At 37.4% G+C, this 25557-nt stretch overlaps 1 protein-coding gene across 2 annotated transcripts in view; it reads right to left on the reverse strand.

Annotated features, from left to right (window-relative positions):
- ATRX (alpha thalassemia/mental retardation syndrome X-linked) overlaps positions 1 to 25557 on the reverse strand; it is a 335048-nt gene that overhangs the window by 281397 nt on the left and 28094 nt on the right. For both annotated transcript variants that reach the window (XM_006873737.1, XM_006873736.1), the window contains 4 exons: positions 22770 to 22879; positions 20759 to 20826; positions 17392 to 20462; positions 2728 to 2800 (listed from right to left, as the gene is read on the reverse strand). In XM_006873737.1, coding sequence (XP_006873799.1) covers positions 2728 to 2800; positions 17392 to 20462; positions 20759 to 20826; positions 22770 to 22879 — 3322 coding nt within the window. The remainder of the gene's footprint in view (positions 1 to 2727; positions 2801 to 17391; positions 20463 to 20758; positions 20827 to 22769; positions 22880 to 25557) is intronic.

The following is a 25557-nucleotide window of genomic DNA, read 5'->3' on the forward strand; positions in this document are numbered from 1 at the left end:
AACAATGGCAGTCTGACTGACTACCACAAGAACAAGCAAGTTGTCCACAGGGTAACCATCAAGGCAAGTAATCAAGTCCCCTCAGGGCAAACCCCCTTCCAAGAATGAAAATAAAAGGGAATACACAAGCAGGCTTGTAATCTTCAAGACTACATTGGTCTACTGATGAGGGGAAGTAGGGGAAAAGCAGCAATGAAGATGTGGGCTGAGTTAGACAACGTTACACAGACTCACATCAACCTGGAGTAGGTTGAGAACTAGTTGACCAGCAGTATGGTGAGACCTGGGGACGCCTTAGCCCAAGGACAAGGGCATAAACACAGTGGACTAGAGCTGAAAGTATAGCATCCAGCTGATATGAAGTGAGGGGAGATGTACAAGAATGCCCATACTTGCAGATAGTACACATTTGACCCAGCTTCAATGGTTGCATGATCAGAACTCGACTAGAGGAAGGGAAAAAAAAATTTTTTTTAGGGTGGGGAAAACAAACAAAACAAGTGTAATTCACTACAATTTGAGGAATTTGACCTACACTTACAGATGTAGTAACTTAAAATACCAACCAAGAAGGAAGGAATCTTCACAACAAGGATCATTTCCAATCACTCTATACACAGGGTTGACAGTGATAGGCAATTTACACACTGGCTACCTAAAAGACATGAAGTGACTGGCTTACAAGTTCTCAAGAGGAACTTTAGTTTCAGAGGGTGCAGGGAAGGTATAATCTCCACTGAGTGGTTGCCATCCTATCTAGAGAGGGCTGATGAAAGGAGATGGGGATAAGACTCTTGTGGTTCAATAGTGAGTAATCGTTACCATGATTGATGGAGATTGTCGCAACTGTAAAGGTAGAGGTTTTGTAGCAAAAATAAGGGAGTGATTGATCTTGTAGTCTAGGAGCGGAGGACTCTGGGACCATCAAGGGAGAAGAGCAGGAGCGGAGTGTGGGACCCTATTCAGAGAAGCAGGGATGCCAGAGATTGAGGCAGAGACAATGACGTGGAGAGATGAAGTGCCTGGGTAGATTCTAAACCATGGAAAGAGAAAAGAGAGGTGCAGGCTTGCAGGGTATGCCCTTGGGTGTTTGAATGGTTGTATATTCCTAAGTGTTTTGATGTACATCAAAAAAAACAAAAACAAAACAGAGGGAATAGAAGCAAATACTGTTGAATGATGATGTAATTGTTGTAATGAAACGAAATACGATAGTATGAGTATAAACCTGATGTTCTCCCATGAAAACTACCACTCAATTCACAATAAAAACTTTAAAAACAAAAAAAAGATACACATAATCATTAAGGTTATATTCTTTATTATTTTTGTTTTCTTTATTCTTTACTACTGGGATATGGGTATGTCTTTGAAGTTTTCCTTCTCTCAATCTTTTCTTAGCTATGTAAATCTGTACATAAAAAGTTATATACACTTTTGTCATTTAAAATTCCTTCCTAAAGTTTATTAAAGTTTATCTTATCACATTGTCTACTATATTCTATCTAAAAATGGTTAAAATCTAAAATTCATACTTGTTTTTAATGTTGAGTTTATTAAAACTTAAATATCGGAGCAATCTCTTTTTTTCATTCTTAACAGAATTTAATAATTACAAAGATACATCTAAAAGTATTGTTTCAAAAACACAGAAGTCTTTATTAACCAAAAATATCAAAACATGAAGCTACTATTTCTTGATATACCCTCCATCTGGGCCTATACACTTCTGACCCAGTGTGTTAATCCCTTTAACCCTTCTCTGATGACATCTGAGTTCTGGAATCTCTGAAGGACACAAATCATGGTCCTTTTAAATGGTTTTTTGAGTTTGGGAAATAAAAAGAATTCTGAAGGGGCAAGATCAGTATACATGGTGGATGAGATGTTTCCCAATGAAATTCTCCTAAGGACAGTTTTTGTTACCACTGAAGATTTAATGTAATGATGAAAAAATAATTCCTTGGTCTTTTTCTCAACAATGAAATTTTTAATTTCCATATAACTTCTTCTTAATAAGCCCCTGTTCTGTGTCCTTTGAGAAAAGCTATCAAGTTTACCCCTTGGGAATCCAGAAAACAGTAGCCATAACCTTCTGCACTAATCTCTCTGCCTTGATTGTAACTGGCCCAGCAGATCCCATCAGAAGCCACTGTTTTTTTCAGACCTGTTTTTTATAAGGCACCCAAGCAAGACTAAGACAAGGGTATTACTGAAAGAACTTGTCTACAGCCATGCACTGATCACAGAAACATGTTTAAACAGGTTTTTATTTAGAATACACCCATGCATGTAAGAATTGGAAACCTTGTAGCAATACTTTTTTGACTTACCCTAGTAGGATCACCATGCTGGACGGTAAATGAGAAACATAATTAGATATAGAAGAAAGATGTCTGTCATCAATTTATTGAGATATGATTAATTTTTAATCAATAATCAAAATTAAAATAGTTCACATGGAAACAAAGTTGACAGTGCTGTATTTATAACACACCCTACGCTAGGTATGTCAATACTTAAAAATATTTACTTTCATTTAATGATTCTGAGTTTTAACCCATTTTCTGACCTTTTTTCAAACTTACTGTAGGGAGACTGTGAATGAGTCTTTCTAAGGCAGGCACTCCTGGTTTTTATACCCTGCTTGCTTTTAGGTAGTTGCTGTTTCGCCCATGCCTAGGGTGTGTTATAATCTTTTTTAAGTCCTTATACATGGAATCATACCTATTCTCGGGATCATTGTCGTCATCGTCATCATCCACTGTGAGGGGCACTGATTTAGATACGGCTTCATCTCCTTGAGGGAGAAAAATGTGTACTTAAAATTAGTTTTAAATAATTTATGTAAGTAAAGTCATGTAAAATAAATTAACAGTCAAAAACTTTAATACAGACCAGTGGTTTCTACTCCACTCTATAATCAAAAACATGAGAATTAACATGGAAAGCACAGTGAGTAATTTAAGAAGCATCAGCAGTACAATTGTACCTAGTTGGGTCTTAAATATTTCAAAGTTCTTTCACAAGAGCATGTTTAATGCCATCCTCAGTAACAATTCTAAATCAACTACCATCACACTCACATTAAGTCTCTTGATGAAATATGCTTTACAGTGGTTCATTTTAGGTTTGAAGCTAACAGGTGTCTAATTTATCCTCTATCATTGAGGAACAGCAAAGTAGCTATTAATATTCTGATACTGCAAAGAAAGTTACAATATATTTGGAATTTCATGATGTTCATGTATACAATTCTTAGAGTCCGTGGGCGGTGCACTTAATGCTCTAACCTAACATAAAGATTGGTGGTTTGAGTGCAGTCTGAAGAAAAACCTGACAATCTACTTCTAAAAATTCAGCCAATGGAAACACTAAGGAGCACAATTCTACTCCATTTCGGGTTGCCATGAGTTAGGATCAACTGTATTGTCTCTAGAATTATCCAGAGATACATTAATAATAAAATATTTCTTTTTAAAAACTATATTATCTTTTGATCAGAATGCTAAGGAGATTTAGTATATTTCTATCTTTTGTTAAAAAATTTATAGCTTAAGATTTATACATTTAATTATGTATAAATTTTACCTCAAGAATAAAACAAACTTTAATATTGAACTCTAATACTATGGATGCTGAAATATTTAGAAAAAGACATATGTTGGTGATTAAAACATTTACTGATGAAGATCAAAGAACACAGCCTTCCATATGGATTGCATCTCAATGTAAAGAAAACAAAAATCTGTACCACTGAACCAATAAACAACATTCTTATTAACAGAGAAAAGATTGAAGTTTGTCAAGGACTTCATTCTTCTTGGATCAAATATCAACACTCTCGGAAGCAGCAGTCAGGAGATCAAACGACATATTGCATTAGGCAAATCTGCTGCACAGGAACTTTTTTTTAAGTGTTGAAGAGCAGAGATGTCACCTTGAGGACTAAGGTGCGCCTGACCCAAGCCATGGTATTTTCAATAACCTCATATACATGCGAAAGCTGGACAGTGAATAAGGAAGACTATAAAAGAATTGATGCCACTGAATTATGGTGTTGGAGGAGAATACTAAAAGTGCCATGGGCTGCCAAAAGAACCAATAGATCTGTTTTGGAAGAAATGCAGCCAGAGTGCTCCTTAGAGGCCAACATGGCCAAACTTCGTCTCTCATACTTTGGACATTTTGTCAGGAGGTAACAGTCTCTGGAGAAGGATATCATGTTTGGTAGGATGGAGGGTCAGAGAAAAAGAAGAAGACCCCCAACAAGATGGGTTGGCGAGGTGGCAGCATCGATGGACTAAAGTGTAGCAACAGTTGGCCCAAATCAGACATTATTCCGTTCTGCTGTGCAAAAGGTTGCTATGAGTTGGTGCTGACTCTATGGCACCTAACAACAACAACCACCATTTACTTTGAAATGCATCAAAAATATTACGTAAATCTAATAGGCATTAAGCTGAGTGGAAAAAGAAAGCCAATCTTAAATGGTTACATATGAGTCTGCTTCAAAAATTCATGGAAAAACTCCATTACCTTTCGATTTCATTTCCCACCAACTTTTTCACGCCTCCTTGTACTGTATGATTTCATTCTCAAAATAACAGATTTATAAAGATGAAGAACAGATTAGTGGTTGCCAAGGAATAGGAATAGGAGAAGAAGGGGGTACCTACAAAGGGGTTAGAGGGATAGCACAAGGAAGTTTGGTATCTCGAATGTGTGACAAAATTATACATGACACAAAGGTATAAAACATTACTTACACATATATACATACATACACAATTGCATGTAAAACTGGTGAAATCTGAAAATTCAATTTCCTGGTTTTGACATTGTAACAGCAGGATGTTACCGTCAGAGGAAAAAAAGAGTGCCAAGGTACATAGGACCTCCCTGTACATTTTCGTTTTTCTTCTGTTTTGCACCATTCAAAGTAAGCTAAAAAAATTATGTTTATATATTTGGATGGATAGGATATATACATAGACAGATAAGAAAGCAATACGTAGATGAGAAAGCAATTATAGCAAATACAATGTTAAAACTAGAATCTTTTCTTTATATTTAAATTTTTTGTCGTCAAAATAGAACACTTACGTAAAAATCTACAGAGAACACATGCACCTACAAGTTCAGGATAGAAATATACAAAATGCAGAAAAGCAACAGTATGCTAGCAAACTCAGAATAAATACCTCAAACAGACCAATCTTCAAATAAAATATTACTAGTAATAGTACTGCAATCCCATTAATACAACTTGAAAATTTTGCTGCATTCGTAAATGCCTAGTTCAAATGCTACTTATTCCTCTAAGTCTATCACTAGAAACATACTCTAGTTTTACAACTATTAGATTTTGGGGGGGGATAAAAAGTACTTATCTACATCAGTATTGTTCATGTGACTGTTGTTGTCAGTTCCAAATCACAGGGACCCTGTATAGGTTTTTCGGAGCAGTAGCTCATGAGCTTGAACCACCAACCTTGTGGTTCAAACCAACCTTGCTGTACAGCGCATTAAGTCACAGAACCACACCAGGACTCCCACTTGACTATACACTCCTAAAATTATGGTCTTTATATTTGTTTCTCATGCTGCTCTCAACCAAATTATAGAAAAATACTTTATCAATATTCAAAATTTCAAAATCCACTGCAAATAATGCAATTCTGACTCTTAGCTACCCGATTCAACAAAGTATAACTAGCTGTCCCATGGGTTTCCAAGGCTGTAAATTATTATGGGAGCAGAAAACTACATCTTTCTTCCACAGAATAGCAGGTGGATTGCAATCCCAGACCTATAGGATAGTAGCTAAGCATTTTAACCACTGTACCACCAGGATTCCTGTGTTAAGTGTCCTTGAGTTGGTTCCGACTCACAGTGACCCTGTATAAGGTTTCCCAAGGTTTTAAATCTTTGCAGGAACAGAAAGCATCCCCATTCTCCCTCAGAGCAGCTAATGGGCTCAAACCTCCCTGATATTATTATTTAGTTATTGTTGTTGTTGGTTCTCAGTAATTCTGTATAGGGTTTCCAGGAAGAAGCTGGTGAGTTTGAACCACTGACCTTACAGTCCAGTGTTTATTCTACAGTACCACACCAAGACTCCATCAAAGGTAGTTCCAACTCACAGCACTCCAATGCACAACAGAATGGAACACTATCTAGACCTGTGTCATCCTCACACCCATTGTTTAAACAAATGGTAATTCTCTAAATTCACAAGATAGCAAGGGCTTCTCAAAATCTCCTAAAATTGTCTACTAACATATTTTAGACATCCTGTTACTATCAAGCACTGTCGATTCAATTTTGACTAATAGTGACTCTATATGACAGAGCAGAATGGCCCCATACGGTTTTGTAGGCTGTAATCTTTACCAGGTCCATATCCTGAGGAGTTACTGGATGGGTTCCATTGTCAACCTTTTGGTTAACAACTGAGTGCTTAACCATTGTTCCACTAGGGGTCTTTTGTAAATACTGTTACATGCCCTCGTGTTGGTTCTGATTCAGGGTGACCCTGTATAGGGTTTCCGAGGAGCGGCTGGTGAATTTGAACTGCCAATCCTACGATTCAAACCAACCTTGCGGACCAGTGCTTTATCCCATAGTGCCATACCATACCTTGGAAATACTGAGGAAATAAATAAAATTAGCATACTTGCATAACTAGGAAGGAACCCTAGTGGTGCCGTGGGCTAAGTACTGGGCTGCCAACTGCAAAATTAGCAGGTCAAACACACCAGCAGCTCCATGGAAAAAAAGATAAGGCTGTCTACTCTCATAAAGATTTTGTCTCAGAAACCATGAGAAGCAGTTCTACTCTATCCTATAAGGTTTCTGTGAGTGAGAATCGACTGGCTGGAAGTGGGCTTAAGTGACTATGCAAGTAATTCTTAAGGTATGTCACTGTCTCTCATACCTAAACTTACCTTGAAAAACAGATTTTTAATAAAGTGTTTCTCTTTAATGTCTTTCGTATTTTTATACGAATTTCTACTGATAGTTTGACTTTTATAAGACTTAAATTTATCTATTAACAAACTTACCTCTTCTCTTTTCATCTCAGATAGTCAATTTAGTTAAAATAAATATCCAGAGTAATTAAAATCCGGAACAAGGCTTATTCTATCAAATTGCTGAGGACCTGGATTCCCAAGACTCTGACTATACATTCAAAAAGAACTTCACTTCCTAAGCAGCCTACTGGTCCTTCATATCAAAGTTAAATTTGTCAAAATGGAACATAATTAACTAGACTATAGCTGTTTGGTACATTCAAGTCAATTCCTGACTAATATTAACCTCATTTAACAGAGTAGAACTCCACCATAGGATCTTCTAAGATGTGATTTTATGGAAGCAGAATGTTAACTAGGCCCTTCTCCTATAAACCATTGGTGGTGGTGGTGGTGGCGGTGGTGGTGTGCTGTGGAGTCCGTTCCAACTCATAGTGACTCTGTATAGGGTTTCCAAGGCTGTAAATCTTTACAGGAACACAAAGCCTCATCTCTCTCCCACGGAACAGCTGGAAGTTTCGAACTGTTGACCTTGAGGTTAGCAGCCTGACTCATAACCACTACTTGCTAGAGTTCCTTTATAAACCATTGCTGTTGTTATGTGCCGTGGAGTCAGTTCCGACTCATAGCGACCCTGTACAGGGTTTCCGAGTCTGTAAATCTGTACGGAAGCAGAAAGCCTCACCTTTCTTCCACAGAATAGCTGGTAGTTTCGAACTGCTGACCTTAAGGTTCGCAGCCCGATTCGTAACTTTGCAGTCTAGCTCATTATCCCACAGCACCACACCAGAATTCCTTTAAGGTTTAATAAATGCATATTACTTTTAAGTACTTGATATCATATGTTCAACTTACTGTATTCGATTCATGATTGAATTTTATAAGACCAATGAATCATTCATTGCAAATACCTTTTCTCAAAGGTATCTTAATAATCTGGTGAAAGTACAAGTGCAAGTACAAGTGGATGGCTTTAACAAACAGAAATTTAATCTCTCACATTTCAGGAGGCTCCTTAGAAACCCTATACAGGGTAGCTATAAGTCCGAGCAGATTCAACAGCACTTAACGAGAAGTTCAAGTTCAGGATGCCAACTCCCTAAGAGACGGCTTGCCCTGTGTGTTGTTCATGTGTTGTAATGAATTACAAGTCACACAATAGGGAAACTATGTTTATAGCAGATCAAGACATTGATAACAATAGCAAAAGGATGGAACCAGCCAAAGTGTCCAACAACTGAATAATGGATAAACAAACTGTGCTACATACATACAATGGAATATTATGCGACCTTGAAGAATACCGAGGAAGCTGCAAGCCACCGCATAACGTGGATAAACCTTAAGGACATTATGTTGAGTAAAATTAGTCAGACACAAAAGGAGAAATACTACATAGGACCACTACTGTAAAAGACTAAGAAAAAGAACCCATACTAAAGTGACTAGAAAATCAGAAGATACTTCTTGAAAGAAAGACCAACAGGAAAAATACTAAACAATATAAGCAGAACTATAAGAAAAACCAAGTTGCTCACCCAGGAGACATCCAGGCAAGTGGTCGGGTCCCCTCAGAGCAAACCCCTTTCCAAGACTATGACGCAATGGGAATGCACGCTCTAATTGGTGGCCACGTCCGTCACCGATAAGCGGAAGTGAGGGAAAAACAGCAATGAAGTCTGAGCTAAGCCCTACAACGTTCAATAGACTCCTGTGAACACGGGTGGAGACCTGGTTGGCCAGAAGTGTGGCAAGACCTGGGGACTCTTTGGCCCAGAGTCAATGACATAGCCACAGAGGACTAGAGTGGAGAGTGAAGCATCCAGCTAATAAGAGAGGGCATATGCGTAAGAACAGCCACACTTGCAGATAATACCCACTTGACCTGGCTTCAATGACTGGATGATCAGTGCTCAACTAGAAGAAGAAAGAAGAGGAAAAAAAGAGTAATCTGATACAATTTGATGAACTTGACCTACGCCTATGGATGCAGTAGCTCAAAACAGGGAACAAATCCTTACAGCAAGGATCATTCCCACCCCACCATACACAGAGGAGAAAGGGATGGGCAACTTGGACATTGGCTACCCAAAGCGGGGGGTGGGGTGGGCTACAAAGGCAAGAAGTGACTGGTTTACAAGCTTTCAAGAGGGAACCTAGATCCAGAGGGTATGGAGGAAAGGTAGAATCTCCAATAAGCAGCAGCCAATCTGTCTAGAGGGGCTCAGGAAAGGAAATGTGGATAGGTCTCTTGTGATATAATGGTGAATAATTGTTACCAGGACTGATTGTCAGGGTTGGAAATGTAAAGGTAGACATTTTGTAGCAAGGAGGGGAGTGACTGATTTTGCAGTCTTGGAGCAGAGATCCTTGGGACCACCAAGGGAGAAGAGCAGAGAGTGGGACCCTACTTAGAGAAGCAGTAACGCCAGAGATGGAAGCAGAGACGATGACGTGGAGAGGTGGAGGAGTTGGGGACTTTAGACCCAGAGAGAGAAGGGGGCTGTGTGCTGATGACCAGGAAGCAGGCTTGTAGGGTATACCCTTTGGTTGGTTGATGATGCATGGAGGGGACTGTAACCATGGCAATGAAACAATTTACGAGAGGATGAATGTAAAACAATGTTCTCCCATGTAAACTATCACATAATTCACAATAAAACATTTTTTTTAAAAGTTTGTATTGCATACACACTTGATACTTTTTCAACTCATAGGCTTAAAACAACAAATGACATAATGGGGGATGTTATTACAAAACTGCCAAGTTACAAAACTGTCAAACCACTCAGAATGACAGCCAAACACGGTAACACATTTTGTGGGGACACAAACCAAGGGCTGACACGTGGGGGCCTCACCAGATGGAATACACACCAATCAAACCAACTCTACCTATGGAAAGAAAGGGTGGAGCAACATACATTATTAAGTACGAACAAGGCCAGGGGCCTTCAGCCTGAAGCTGAAGAAAATTTTTCTGAATGTCAAAATATGACCTTGATTATATAACACCGGAATTTGGAGTGAACCTCAAGAACAAATTTGATGTACTGAACTTTAATGACAGAAGACCAGAGTAGCAGAGGGATAACATCAAGGATATCATACATGAAGAAAGCAAAAGGTCATTAAAAAAGACAGGGAAAAAAAAGAAACGATCAATATGAAGCTTGCTTTCAGAGGTACAATAGCTAAAGCAAACAGAAGAAATGATAAAGTATGAATTGAGCAGAAGATTTCCAAAAGGCTGCTCAAGGAAATAAACTACTATAATGAAATGGGACCAACAGAGAAGAAGATGCTCAGCATTACTAAAGCTGAAAGAACTGAAGAGAAAATTCAAGCCTCAGGTTTCAATATTGATGAATTCTATGGCCAAATATAAAAAAATGCAGGAAATATCAAGGGAAGATGGAAGGAATACATAGTCATTGTACACACACAAAAAAAATTTGTCATTGTTCATCCATTTTAAGAAGCAGCAGAAGATAAAGAATTCATGATTCAAGAAAGAAGTTTGAAACAAGATGGCGGATCGGGTGGAGGAGCACTGAGGAGCTCCTTCAGCAACAACAAAGAATACAGGACCAGGCAGGCTCAGGGGATGCTCCCAGAACTCTGAACCACATGTAAAGGAATGTTTAGAAGGTTGGAAGGCTTACAGCTGGGGGAGTTTGTAGCAGAAGCAGGAAGTCCATTGCTTTCTAGTTCAAGACGGCCAGCTGATCTAGGAGCCACCATCTTGGATGAGACCAACTGGGGGAAAGATCAGAGTAGCCAAAGATGTGTGACAGAATCACAGAGATAAAGGTGTGTACATTCTTTTATTTTGGAATCTGTTCATTGGTCCCGTTCTGTATGCGCAACTCCATTCTGGTGACTATAGGGGTGCCCGAGCTAGTGTACACCCCAGCCCCACCCTCAGAGGGTTCTACTACGCATGCGCACAGATCTCCTCGAAATTTAAAGAGACCAAACGGCCTCGAAATTTAAAACCAAACGGCCACAGCCAGCCCTGAACTGTTTATAACTAGAAAAAAGGCCTGAACAGGGATTGTGGAGTGGGATATGCAGAAAAAAAAGGAAAGAGGCTGAAAATTGAAGCCTAAGTTATGTCACAACGACCAACAGTGGCATCTTGAAATTTCTCAAGAAGAAGACTGAAAAGGGAAGTCCATTTCCTGATCACATCTACCTGGAGGCAATAAGAAAGCATAAAAAATACCAAAATGCACCCATCTACGTATTAAGGCCACAGATAACCCCTGAATGTGCCCCAAAAACAGAAGCAGATGACCATATCTGCACATGTCAAGAAACAAGATAAAGTGACAGAGGCAAATTAACTGAAAGTAGACCTACACTCCATACTGGAAGATGGGCAGGCTTTGGAAATGCTTGAGAAGGGATTCAGAAATATGATTATTAAATGTATCAAAACACTATATAATAGAGTCGAGAAAAATAAGGAAGAAGTCAGGAAAGCCTAAAGGAGCAATCAAATAAGATAGATAGAGCATTAGAAACAATTCAAAATTTACAGAAAGAGGTCCAAACGATTAATAATAGAGTATAAGAAATGGTCAACACACTGAAAGGACAAAGGAGTAGAATTGAGGAGATGAAAGCCAGAATTAGTGAGCTACAAGATAAATCTCTCAACATTACTAAGATAAAAGACAAAACACAAAAAAAGGATAAAAAGAATCTGACGAAGGCCTAACATTCATGCTGGACAACATGAAGAGGAAAAGAATTATTAGCATTCCAGAACAGGAACAATCACACAAGTCCACAGAGGAGATAGTTGAAAAGCTTCAGGAAGAAAATTTTGCTAGCATCCTGAAAAGTGAAAAGATAAGCATTCAAGAAGCTCAACGAACCGCAAGATGGATAGACCCTAAAAGACAATCACTAAGACATATAATAATCAAGGTCTCCAAAATCAAAGATAAAGACAGTATCTTGAAAGCAGCTAGGGAAAAGAGAAATGTACATACAAAGGTAAGCAAATCAGATTAAGTTTAGATTTCTCAACAGAAACCACACAGGCAAGAAGGCAATGGGGAGACATATACAAAACCCTAAAAGAAAAAAGTGTCACCTCTACCCAGCAAAGCTGTCAATCAAATACAATGGTGTAATCAAAACATTCCATGATAAACAGAAGCTAAGGGATTTTGCCAAAGCCAACCCTGCTATGAAAAACATCCTAAAGGAAGTTCTGTGGACTGAGAACCAACAAGAACACACAACAACTACAGAATGACATACATGGCAGCATCAACCTGAACTCAATCGACAAATGGAAGAGTCAAGAACAGAATAAAATTATAAGAACAGAGGATCTGGGAGGTCATTCTATGATCAAAACAATTACAATGTGAAAGAAGGTAAACACAGAGGAACAGAGATCCAGGTGGTGGGAAGGCCAGACAGATTACAGGATAAAATAGACTATCTTAAATGGAGGGAAGAACTAATGGAATATAAGGCAACCACAATGGGGTTGGGATGGGAGGGGTTAGTTTGGGTATTGTTGTTGTTGTTAAGTGCCGTCGAGTCGGTTTCGACCCATAGCGACCCTGAATAGGGTTTCCGAGGCTGTAAATCTTTACGGGAGCAGATCGCCTCATCTTTCTCCCGCGGAGCAGCTGGTAGTTTCGAACTGCTGACCTTCCGGTTCGCAGCCCGATTCGTAACCACTACGCTACCAGAGCTCCTTAGTTTGGGTATTAGGGAGGGCAATATAAGAAGGGGGGAGGAGGTAGAAGAACAAGACAGATAGGGGAACACTGAGACAGGTTTGCATGGCCTAGTGAGACAGAGGTAAATAGTGATTGCATACTCAACCTTGGAACAACAGGGCTCTGGGATACAGGGATCTAGGTATAGCTTGAAGAGGGTAAATAATACTAAAATCTTTGACTGCCTTATGAATATTAGTTTCCCTTGCCTACTACTGTAAAACAGACACTTGAGTGGGATAGAAAGGAGTGTTGGGAAACATGATTAGTAAGAACTTGTAAGCCCACCTTTAGCCTATAACTGATTGGAATACCTAAAAGGGGTTCTACATGTTGCCCAGTGAAATATACCTCATGCAAAGCCTTTACAGAGTATAGAACCTTAGGTGGAATCCTGAGGTGAGACATTCCCACTAGAAAGGACAATCAGACTACAACAGCTACAGTGACAGAAGATGCATCTTCATGATGAACCTGATCTATACTCAGAGCGGTAGTTACTCTAAATACCAACAGATAGGGAAAGAGTCTACACATCAAGTATCAATGCTATCCCATCTGTACACAGGGTAGATAGAGATGAGCAACTTAGACATTGGCTACCTAAAATGAGAGGGCAATAAAGGCACAAAGTGACTGGCTTACAAGGTTTCAAGAGGGAGTTTAGTTTAAGAGTGTGGGGGGAAAGAAAGAGTTTCCACTGAATAGCTGTCCCCTTGACTAGATGGGTCTGGTGAAAAAAGATGGGGATAAAATTCGTAAGATTCAATAGTGAATAATTATTATCATGACTAATTGCGACTGTCACAATTGTAAAGGTAGATGTTTTGTAACAAAAAAAATGGGAGTGGTTAATCTTACAGTCCAGAAACAGAGAACTCTAGGACCGTCAAGCACAAGCAGAATACAAGACCTTATCCAGAGAAGCAGCAGTGCAAGAGATGGAGGCAGTGATGGGAGCATGAACAGGGGGAGTGGCTGAGGACTCTAGATTCATGGACTAAGAAGACAGGGACTAGGAGCTGGTGGCCAGGAGACAGACTTGCAGAATGTGCCCTTTGGAGATGTAAATTATTATCTATGACTGAGTGGTTTTTGTTTGTTTGTTTTTTAAAAAAGCTAAAGTAGATAGAGAGAAATAGTGTTAAGTGATGGTACATGGAGGGGATTATAATCGTAATGAAACAAGGTGTATGATTTGTTGAATGTAAAACTGATGATATGCCCTGTATACTTTCTCTAAATCCACAATGAAAACCTTATATAAACAAAAAACAAAACAAAACAAAAATACCCCGAAAGACATTTGAGGTATACTGAAGACACTATCCAAAAGCAAGGCTCCAGGAATTTATGGAACAATTGAGACATCTCAACGATGCATCTGGAAGAACTCACATACCTATAACAAAGTAATTGGAAGACAGATACCCAGCCAACTTACTGAAAGTGATCAATATGTGTGCCCATTCTAAAGTGAGGGCATTACCGAACAGTATCATTAATATAAAACACAACTAAAATCTTTAATTAATAAATAATTCAAAATTGGCTGCAGCAGTCACCAGCAAAGAACTTCCATAAACTCAAACCAGATTCAGGACTTGGAATAAGGGATATATATCACTGTTGATGTCAGATGAATCTTGAGTGAAAGTAGAGAATACCAGAAAGATTTTTACCCAGGTATTATGGACTATGCAAAGGCATTCAGCTTGGTGGATCATAACAAATTATGGATAATAATACAAAGAATGAGAATTCCAGAACACTTAAGTATGCTAATACAGAGCGTGGATATGGACCAAGCAGCAGTTGTTCAAATAGAACAAGGTGTAGTTCAAAATCCGGAAAGGTGGGCATATAATTTTGTATATTCATTCAATCCACATACTAAGTAAATAATCCAAGAAACTGGACTATACCAAAAAGATAGCACAATCTGGAGTGGAGGAGGCACAACCTTGCTTACTGATAGCACACCTCATTTGCTGAAACAAAGAAGACTTGAAGTATTTACAGATGAATGGTATAAATTAAACCTCAACATAAAGGAAAGAAAATCTTCATCAGGACCAATAAGCAACATCATGATAACCGGAGGAAAATTAGAAAATTTTAAAGGATTTCATTTTATTTGGATCCATAAGCAGTGCCAATGGAAGAAGAAATCAAAAACTCGAATATCAACATGGTACCTTTCAACCATTTTAATCATTATTTGCATTGGACTTTTATTGTTAAAAAGTAAATAATGTCATTTGAGGACTAAGGTGCATCAGAATCAAGCCACTGTATTATTGTCAATTGTCTCATATTCATGTGAAAGTTGGACTATGAATATGTAACACCAGAGAAGAATTGATGCATTTGTATTACATCATTGGTGAATAATATTGAAGAACGAACACATCTGTCTTGGACGAAGCAGTCAGAAAGTTCCGTAAAAGCTATGATGGTTAAGACTTCTCTCTCACATACTTTGGACATACTCACATACGCAGAAAAGGAACAGTCCCTAGAGAAGTTTCTTCTGCTTGCTAATGAAAAAGAGGAATACCCTTGACAAGATGGAGAGACTAGCTCAAGAGCCTAGTATGCTAATGAAGCCAGTCAATACTTATTATTCTTATTGTCTATTACTCTAATGCTTAATAAAGGATTTCCAAAATAACTTGATAACTTGATAATATACTGATTTGATATGCAATTAACTATTAGATCCTGCCTTATAAATATAAGTCCATATTCTCTTATACATAAATAGTTGTGAAATTTTTTTTAAAAAGCTCTGAAAATGGAAAGGTTCTTGTAAGATATTACACCAAAGTTCACTGAGAGCAAAACCTGATCTGAACTCTATTCTTCTACATGTGAATGTTCATATGCTTTGCTGCAGAAATATTACTCAGTTTTTAAGATTGCTACTCTGATCCAACTGAGGCTATTACGAAGTATATGCCCTATATTATCTTTCTATAAACCAGAAAGCTATAAATTCTGAAACACAATTTGCCACAAGAATTTCAAACAAGGGACTGTGCACGTATAGTTACAGTAGCTTATACAAGCAGAGCTTCACATAGGCATCTGATATAGCAAAGCATTAAACTGAAGATTGCTGTTGTTGTTGCTAAGTGCCATCAAGCTGGTTCCAACTCATAGAGACCCTGTATAGGAAGGAGCAGCTAGCAGGTTTGTACTGCCGACCTTGTGGTTCACAATCCAGTGCTGATCCTACAGTGCCACACCAGGAATACAAATTGAAGATAATAGCATGCATGTCACACTTGTTTTCAAATAAATTCCATAGATAGGATCATTTCTTCATAAGTGTAATACAAACTTTTATTAAAAACCTAGTATTCAAGTGAATTCCAATTGGAATACATAAAAAAATTCTAAAATAGGGAATGAAAATTTTTTTCCAAAATTCTGCCTTGTTAGGAATATAATTGTATGTGAAATTTACTTTATAAAACTTTTGCGTAAACTCTAATCATTCCTAAGGGAGCTCTGGTAGCGTAGTGGTTATGAATCAGGCAGTTAACCTCAGGGTCAGCAGTTTGAAACTACCAGCTGTTCTGCAGGAGAAAGAGAAGGCTTTCTGCTCCTATAAAGATTAACAGCCTCAGAAACCCTGTACAGGGTTGCTATGAGTCGGAGCCAACTGCACAGCACATAACAACAAGAACACCAATCATTCCTAGGTAACTGAAGAGACTTTATTAACTAAAACAAAAAACAATATAAATGAGAGTCAGGAATTATTTATTAGTTATTCTTATGAAATATTTTTAAATTATATTGTTTAATCACTGACCACTGAAGCCAAACCCTAATTGTCCTGGTGTTCTATTTTATCAGTGTGAGTTAATCTATAGGTTTTTTGGATTTTTTTCTTCTTTTACTTTGTCTTTTTAAAAGTCAAAAACATCTGCTCAAGCCATGAGAAATTAATAAATGAGAATCAGCAAAGGGTTCCAATGAAATGTTGTTATTCTTAAGTGTACTCGAGTTGCTTTTGACTCATAGGGTTTCCAAAATTTAAATTATTTCACAGGATTAACCTGTCCAATTCAAAGAGACGCATGTATGGCAAAGTAGCTAAAACCTTAATAAATCATGCCATGCCAATATCCACCACTTTATCTCTATTACATGAATAAATACCTACTGAACTACTGGCACCATTCTGATTTTACTTCATCAGCTACTGCTCAATTATTCCATATTTCTACATTGCTGTGTGTCATCGAATCAGTTCCAATTCAGTGACCCTGTATAAGGTTTCCAAGAGGGGCTGGTGTATTTGAACTGCCAAACTTGTGATTACTAGTCCAGTGCTTGCTTATCCTACAGTGCCACGCAGGACATTAACTATCAATAAAGAACACTGGAATAGTATTAGTTACCCAACAAACTTGGTATCCCTGATAAATCAGTTTGAAGTACCTTCCAGTAATGGCAAGAAAGTTAATGGAGACAGAACTTCTATCCTTGAATTCAACAGAATTCAGTAAAAAAAAAAAAAAAAAGTTTTATATAGTTATTCAAGAGGACAAAAGGACAAATTTTAATTTTCAAAATGTATTTCTGCATACCTGAAGATTGGCAAAATCCAGTGTGTGAAGATAATACTAAATTTTCAGTCACAGGCTTAATTCTCTGCTCATCACTGCTCCCATCACCTACAGAATTCTGATCATCATCTCCTATATCAGAAGAAGATGAGGAAGTAATCTCAGTTTGCTTCTTTTTATTGCTTGTTCTCAGGGAATTCTTCTTTTTCTCCTTGACAATGTTTGTCTTCTTTTTAGCTGTAGGTCTTTGTTTCTTCTGCTTTTTATTATCATCAGGGCAACTTTCCTCAGCATCAGAAGATGATGAGCCACTTTGTATTTCCTTGGCATTTCTTTTTGAATTTATATTTCTTTTTTCCCTCAATTCTATTATTTTTAGTCTCTTATCAGAGGAATCATGACCCTCTTGTTTCATGGAATATTGCTCCATATCAGATGATGAACAATCTTGTCTCTTCCTTGAACTCTTTTCAGGCAAGGTGCACTTTTTTCTCTCTCTACCAGATATTCCATTTCTACTTTTCTTATCTTCTGAAGAGTCACAGCTATCTCCTTTGCCTGGTAACTTCTCAACACTCTCAGATAATGCATTCTTCTTTTTAGAAATTTTTTCTTTTATTTTTTTACTTCTGTCTTCATCAGTTATGTCATTCTTGTTTTGTTTTATGCCTTTAGAAAAACTACCAATTTCTTGTCTCTCAGGTAATTTCTCATTGCCATCAGATGATGAATCATATTGTTGTTCCATCTTAATTACTTTTTTCTTCACGTCTGTAGTTTTCTTCTCTTTTTCTTCAGCTCCCTTTTTGCCCTGTTTTTTATCATCTCCAGATGACTCATCACTCTGCTCTTTCTTTGAGAATTTCTCAGTAACTTCAGATAAGCCACTCTGCACTTTCTTACACATTTTGCTTTTCAAATGCTTGCTCTTTTCTTTAGTTTCAACAAGCTTTTTGTCACCAGAATTAAAATTCTCCTCTTTGCCATAGGAAGGTTTATCCATGCCATCAGAGGAAAAACTTGAATGCTGCTTCTTAGAGAGTCGATCTCTTAATTCCATGGTGGTTTTGTCATTATCAATTGTGCACTGTACTGAAGAGAAATGATCTCTCTCTTGTTTCCTTTCAACATTATCAAATGATTTTTCTCGTGCAGTCTTCAAACTTTGTTCCCTTTGATTAGCCATTCCTTTTTTGCCATGTTTTTCATCTTCAGAAGAATCATAATCTTCTTTATTTGGAACTCTTTTTTTGGATATTCTGGCAGCCCCAATTTTACTCATGCTTTTTATCTCTTTTTCTAATTCAGAGTCATAATTGGAAGATTCAGACTGGTTTTGACGTTTCTTTTTAGAAATCATACAGCTTTTAGTTGATTTGCCCTTTTTAATATCAAAATCTGAACCAGAAGTAGAACTTTTTCGTTTCCTTTTTCCTTTATCATCTTTTGCTGATTGAGTTTTTAAATCATACAAAGGCTTCTCATGATTTGCATGAGTGTCATTAATATCAGTATCTGAAGAACTATGACTTATCCTGCTTACTTCTTTGAGGATTGCCAGCATTTCATCAGAGTCTGAATTTTGATCCACAGTCTCTGACTGCTTAGATTTAGGCAATTTATTAGGTTTAGGATTTTCTATAGCACTGTCAGAAGAGTTTCGCTTATCCTTCTTTCTTAGTGAAACGGATAATTTTTGTTTCTCCTTAACCATTTCATTATTTTCTTCATCTGAATTAGATGTTGCAGGATTGGTTTCTGTCTGTCTTCTCAAGGGTGTAGTCTTTACACGTGGAGATCTTCGAAGGTCAGATTCTTCTAAAAGTAACGGACCTTCATTTTCAACCAAATGATCATTATCTCTGCTTTCCTGTACAGGTCCATAGTTATCTGACTTTGGGTTCAGACCAGAACTTTTATAGCCATCTTTATCTTGTGAAACTTCCTGATAATCTGCACCTTTAACTGGGGAATTAGAAAGGGAAACAGGGGTAAGTTTAACATATAATTCTTTTGTTACTTTAGCTGAAGTTTTTGATTTAATACCTCTGTTGTCTTTTGAAGTAATGTTTAATTTTACAGAACTCTCCAGTTCTTGTTCAGTTCCACTGTTGCCATCTCGATAATCAGTTGAACCTGGAACTTCCATAGCAGTTTCAAGATTCTCAAAAATGTCTTCTGGAACTGACGAAGGAACAGACACAATATCCATGTCTAAGTCTTCAGATGTGTTAGCAGGTTCAAATTGAGGTTCTTCCTTTCTACCACATTTCTTATGTTCACCACCAGTACTTTTATTTGCTCTTTGTTCCTCTGTTGGAACACTCTGACCCATATGCTCACTATCTACCTGCTTTCTTGACAGTTTACCTTCTGATTTTGCAATATCTTTCCTATCCAAAGTACAAGATTTTTCTCCTTTTCTTACTTTTGATTCAGATTTAGCATCTGTAACTTTATGCTCTTTGGTAGTTTTATCTTTATTTACAGTATCCAAAGCGCGAATCTCCGAATTCAAATCTTCTTCCAAGGCAAGATGAGCCTTCTTGATATCAGCCAACACGGACTTAAAAGCCTTAAGCTGACGTAACTTTGTAGCAGTGTTGAGTTCTGAATTATCTGCTGACTGCTTCAAAAACTTAACATAACTGGAGTTCATGTTGGCTGTGGTCTCGACCAGTTTTTTTGCCTTCTTTATCATATCTTTGGGCACAATTAGTGCAGAATAAGAGTAGGTTATAGACCCAGAACATAGATCATCTAATTTCTTTTCTTCTCCATTACAATTTGAACTATTTTTCTTTGGAGAAAATCTGGGTGTATGGTCATATACTTTATTACTCTTTTCATTGTCAACTTTTATCTTCTTCTTATTTTGTTGTAACAACTGTTCTAGATTCTCAAATACGCTGTTACATGCAGTGACCAAGTCCAACAAAGGCTCAGGGTGACAAATGTAGCAATACCATTGGTTATTTTCATCCATAATTGTAGATAACTCCTTTCTACCAAGATTGCGCAGAATGCATTTTTTGCAAAAGGCATTATGGCAAAAGTCGCAACAAATCAAGTTTCCACCTTCTGCACACCATCTGAAAAAATTTTAAAGATTAAAATATTATTCCTAATGAAACTTACTTTAAATCTTATTATTAAAACAAATGAAATTCCTGCCAGCAATTATTAAAATAATTTAGGACGTATGTTTATTCTTTAATAAAAACTTAAACAGACATAAACCTGTAAGGCTTATGGTAAAGAATAACCATCCATTAAAGATACTAATTATAATACTACCAAAATATTTATCTAATATTAGGCTATGTAGGAATTAACCCCAAAGAAACACACAACAATGAATTTTAGTTCATCTTGATTCATTACCTACCTACATTGTTCATCCATTCCATCTGAGTCACGGCTAATATCATCACTCATGTAATATTTAAAGCAATTCTATTAAAAGAAAGGGGGAAGGGAAAAGTTTATTCAAAATTGATAATAAAAATAATGCATTTTAAGTTATACAGAAAGCAATGAGAATTTGTGAACATGTGTGTACATTTAAGAATCAAAGCAGTTTCAGAATGAGGTGGGTAAGGTAGAATCCCTACTGAATAGTTTTCCTCTTTTCCAGATGGATCTGGTGAAAGGGGTTGGAGGATGACAGTGATAGGATTTTATGACTCAATTGTGAATACTTGTTAGAAAGATTAATTGTGATTAGCACAACTGTAAATGAGTTACTAAAAGTTAATCTTTCATTTCAGGAACAGAAGATCCCAGGACCATCCAGAAAGTACGTGGTTCAAACGCACCAGCTGCTCTTCATAAACCCTACACAGGATCGCTATGGGTCAGTACCAATTTGATGGCACTTAACAATAACAATATACATATATATGTACATATGTATTTGCATATATATATGTATATGTTATATGTGTGTGTGTGCATGTGAATATATATGTATGTTACTGTTGTTAATTGCCATCAAGTCAGTTCCTGTATAGGGTTTCCAAGGAGCGAATGGTGGGTGTAAACCGTTAGCCTTTCAGTTCAAACTGACCTTGCTGTCAAGAACTTACCCTACAGTGCCACACCAGGACTCCATGTATATGTGTATATAGAAAGGGAATCCAGTAACACTAGATTCATATGTCATAATTCAAAACTAAAGGCTCTCATAGATGACAGGTCTCTGGCTAATCTAAAATCAAGGAAAGGATGGACAAAATTGCTAAAAGAGGAGAGTAAAGTCTACTGCATTTCAGCAGGTTTGTGTCTATCAAAAATTCTTGAAAGAAAAGATCTAATGCTGGAACTATCACAAAACCTACCTAGTCCCTGCATTTCAAAAAGGTCTTTTGTTGGGGGAAAAAAAACTAACACAGGGTTATTGTTGTTGATAAGTGCCATAGAGCTGACTCAGACTCATAGGAACCCTGTATAGGGGTTTCCAAGGAGCAGCTGGTGACTCTGAACTGCCAAACTTGAGGTTCAAACCAATCTTGCAGTGCAATGATTAGTCTTATCAAAAAATATGAGTTAGGGAAAATCAACCTTGATATAAAAAATATTTAAAATTAACTTCCAGTTTTATTAATTTTAAAAGGTATTTTAAAACTGTGAAAACTATAATCAACACATAGGAAACTTTTTAAATTCTATTCTCTCCAAATTCTGTTAAAACTCTGCCCCACATGTTGTTGTTACCAATCATCAAGTCAGCCCGTCATGGTGACCCCATGTAATACAGAGCAGAACTGTTCCATAAAGTTTCCTTTATGAAAGCAGTTTTCCAGGCCTTTCTTCTGAGGAATTACTGGTTGGAAGCACCAACCTTTAGGAAGGTCACCAATAATAAACCATTTAACCCAACCAGGCAGCCTGCTCCACATGGAAAGTTAAAATTTGGAGATACAAAAAAGGGAAAGTTATAAAACATACACATGCACACATACATACTCCAGGATTTCAAACACACCAGGAATTCCCCTTGCATACCAACTTTTGAATGTCACATTATCTCTGCCAAAAACACTCTGAACCAATACCACTTCACCAAGCTAATCCCTATTAATAATTTAGAAAATTAACTATATCCACCCCCAGCTCACCCATCACAAATACAAACTACCCAGGCTCCCTGTGAATAAAGTGTATCTCTACTATGATGGCATTTATTATGTATCCCATAACAAATTGTATCTACCATCAATCATGGCATTTATCAAGCCATTTATATTATCTGTCTTCCCCACCACAATGAACCACAACACAAACCTACCAGGGATAGAGAACATTTCCCTCTTCTTCATTACTACCTCCCCAAGGGTTTGGCACTTCGTAAGTATTCAAATAGTTGTGGAATGAATCATCAACACATCATTACCTACCTTACAAATAAGGACTTGCAGTGAAGGATGTCTATAAATAGAATCTTTTTGAAAATGATTGACTTGTTGTCCACAAGCTGTGCAGCTCACAATCCCATGAAGCCCATCTTCTAGGAAAAAGCAGTACCCATTATTCACATACACACAACACCCACACAGATGTACACAAAGATATTTATTCAGACATCACTTTGTATCTTCTGCATTAGAAATCAAATACCTCATATAATCCTTGGGAAAAAACATTTGCACACAAGTAAAAAGGTTAATAACTTTGCTAACTGCCTAAAATCTTGGCAAACTCCAGAGCTACAAATCCTAAATTGTTCTTTTCACACATGCAACCCCTATTTCTCACAACTTAATTTAACATGAAGAGACCTCATTTAAAAAAAAAAAAAAAGTTTAACTCAATTGACCTGGCTTCAATGACTAGATGATCAGAGCTCAACTAGAAGAAAGAAGAGGAAAAAAAGAGTAATCTGATACAATTTCATGAACCTGACCTACACCTATGGATGCAGTAGCTCAAGAGAGAACATATCTTTACAGCAAGGATCATTCCCACCCCGTCCATACCAAGAGTAGACAGGAATGGGCAACTTGGACATTGAATACCCAAAATGCGGGGGATGGGGGCTACAAAGGCAAGAAGTGACTGGCTTACAAGCTTTCAAGAGGGAACCTAGATCCAGAGGGCATGGAGGAAGGTAGAATCTCCACTGAGTAGTATCCAATCTGTCAAGGCAGGGCTGATAAAATGAAATGCAGATAGGTCTCTTGTGATACAACAGTGAATCATTGTTATCAGGACTGATTGTGAGGATTGGAAATGTTAAGGTAAACGTTTTATAGCAAGGAGGGGAGTAATTAACTTTGCAGTCTTGGAGCGGAGGTCCTTGGGACCATCAAGGGAAAAGAGTGGAGAGCTGGACCCTACCCAGAGAAGCAGTGATGCCTGAGATGGAGGCAGAGATGATGACATGGAGAGATGGAGCAGCTGGGGACTTTAGACACAGAGAAGGAGAGGGGCTGTGTGCTGACAACCGGGGGGGGGGGGGCGCCAGGCTTGTAGTGTATGCCCTTTGATTGGTTGATGATGCATGGGGGGGATGGTAACCATGACAGTGAAATAATATACGATAGGATGAATGTAAAGCTAATGTCCTTCCATGTAAACTATCATATAAGTCACAATAAAACATTTTTTTTTTTAAGTTTAAAAACTAGGAATCAACAGCTCTTCTTAATTTTGCTACTGCTTTGCAAATAAGTACAATGTCAGTTCCATAAATAATTAAGAATTCATGGCATATATGGAACATATTCATTTGTAACCTGATACTTCAAATTAGGAATGCCATAAAGACTTTTAATGTCATAATGAAATTGTTTGCAACAGTTCCTATTACCATGATATATGAAAATCTGATAATTTTATCATATTACCAATATCCTTCCTACAATAAACTTCAAAACTATCCAGGATCCCCAAAACCTGCCTTATTTCTATGTATATTCCACTACACATTACACATAAGCACTGTCTACTACTTCCAAATAAAGGTTAATATGTACAAGTATGCCAGTCTTGGCAGCAAATTTTCAGGATGGCTGAAGGAAAAGACAGAGCACTATTTTTCACTGTCAACCAAAAAAGAAAAAAAAAAAAAAAAAAAACAGATTGAAAACAAGAGGAAATAGAACAAAGATAAAAGGATATCTCTCCTGCCTCATTCTCTTATCCCTATTTCAGCTAGGGCAGTGCTTTATAACTTGAGAATTACAATCACATAAAGAATCTTAAGAAATTCTGACCCCTAAACCACTAAATAGTCACCTCTTAGACATTTTTGTTAAATTTTTACAGTTGATTCTGATAAGAAACCAGGACTTGTATCCAACACAAGAAATCATTCAAAAGAGGCCAGTGTGAATGACTACATTCTCAACTATTAAAAGAACACAACTCAAAACAAAACTCTGTTTCTACCCCTAAGCAAAAGATAAAACACATACATTTCTCACTACTTAATTTTTATTCTGTTTTTGATACTTTTGAGATGCAAAACAAAATGGCCCAAAATAGTAATGCCCATTTTTTCACATACAGAACCTAAAAAGGTTTAATATGCAGGAACACATCATACTTTTATGGAGATTATAGAGAATTGATGATTTGCTATATTAGTTGCTAACAGTGCTGGTGGTGCTTCTGTGCCATCCAGTCAGTTCCAACTTATAGCAACCAGGTATAGGGTTTCTGATACTGTAACACTTTACAGGAGCAGAAAACCTCACCCTTCTCCCTTGGAACAACGGGCAGATTAATACTATTGATCTTGCAGTTAGCAGTCCAGTTCGTAATTAATCCACTATACTACCAGGGTTACCTGTACTAGCTGCTACTACTTAATAATGTTATAAATAAGAGGTGTGGTGCTGTGGGTTAATGTGCCAGACTGCAAAGCCGTTTGAACTACAAGGTTTGAACTGCTCACCAGCTACTCCTCGGAAACCCTATGTATGGGTCGGAATCAACTCGACAGCACTTAACAACAACAACAACAACAACAACTACTACTTTTGCATGTATACCACTCAAAAGTTAAATAAAACTAGGTGATCCCTTGGAGAATTTCCTCCACATATTCATAAGAAATTATACACATGGACAGTCATTATAGTACTAATTAGAAATTAGAAAATGAAAAATTTAAAACAACTTCACAATTGGGAAATGGACAAATTATGGTTCAGTCATATAATAAAATTCTATAAAATAATG

This window comes from Chrysochloris asiatica, unplaced genomic scaffold, assembly GCF_000296735.1.
Source record: "Chrysochloris asiatica unplaced genomic scaffold, ChrAsi1.0 scaffold00252, whole genome shotgun sequence".
NCBI classification, from domain to species: domain Eukaryota; kingdom Metazoa; phylum Chordata; class Mammalia; order Afrosoricida; family Chrysochloridae; genus Chrysochloris; species Chrysochloris asiatica.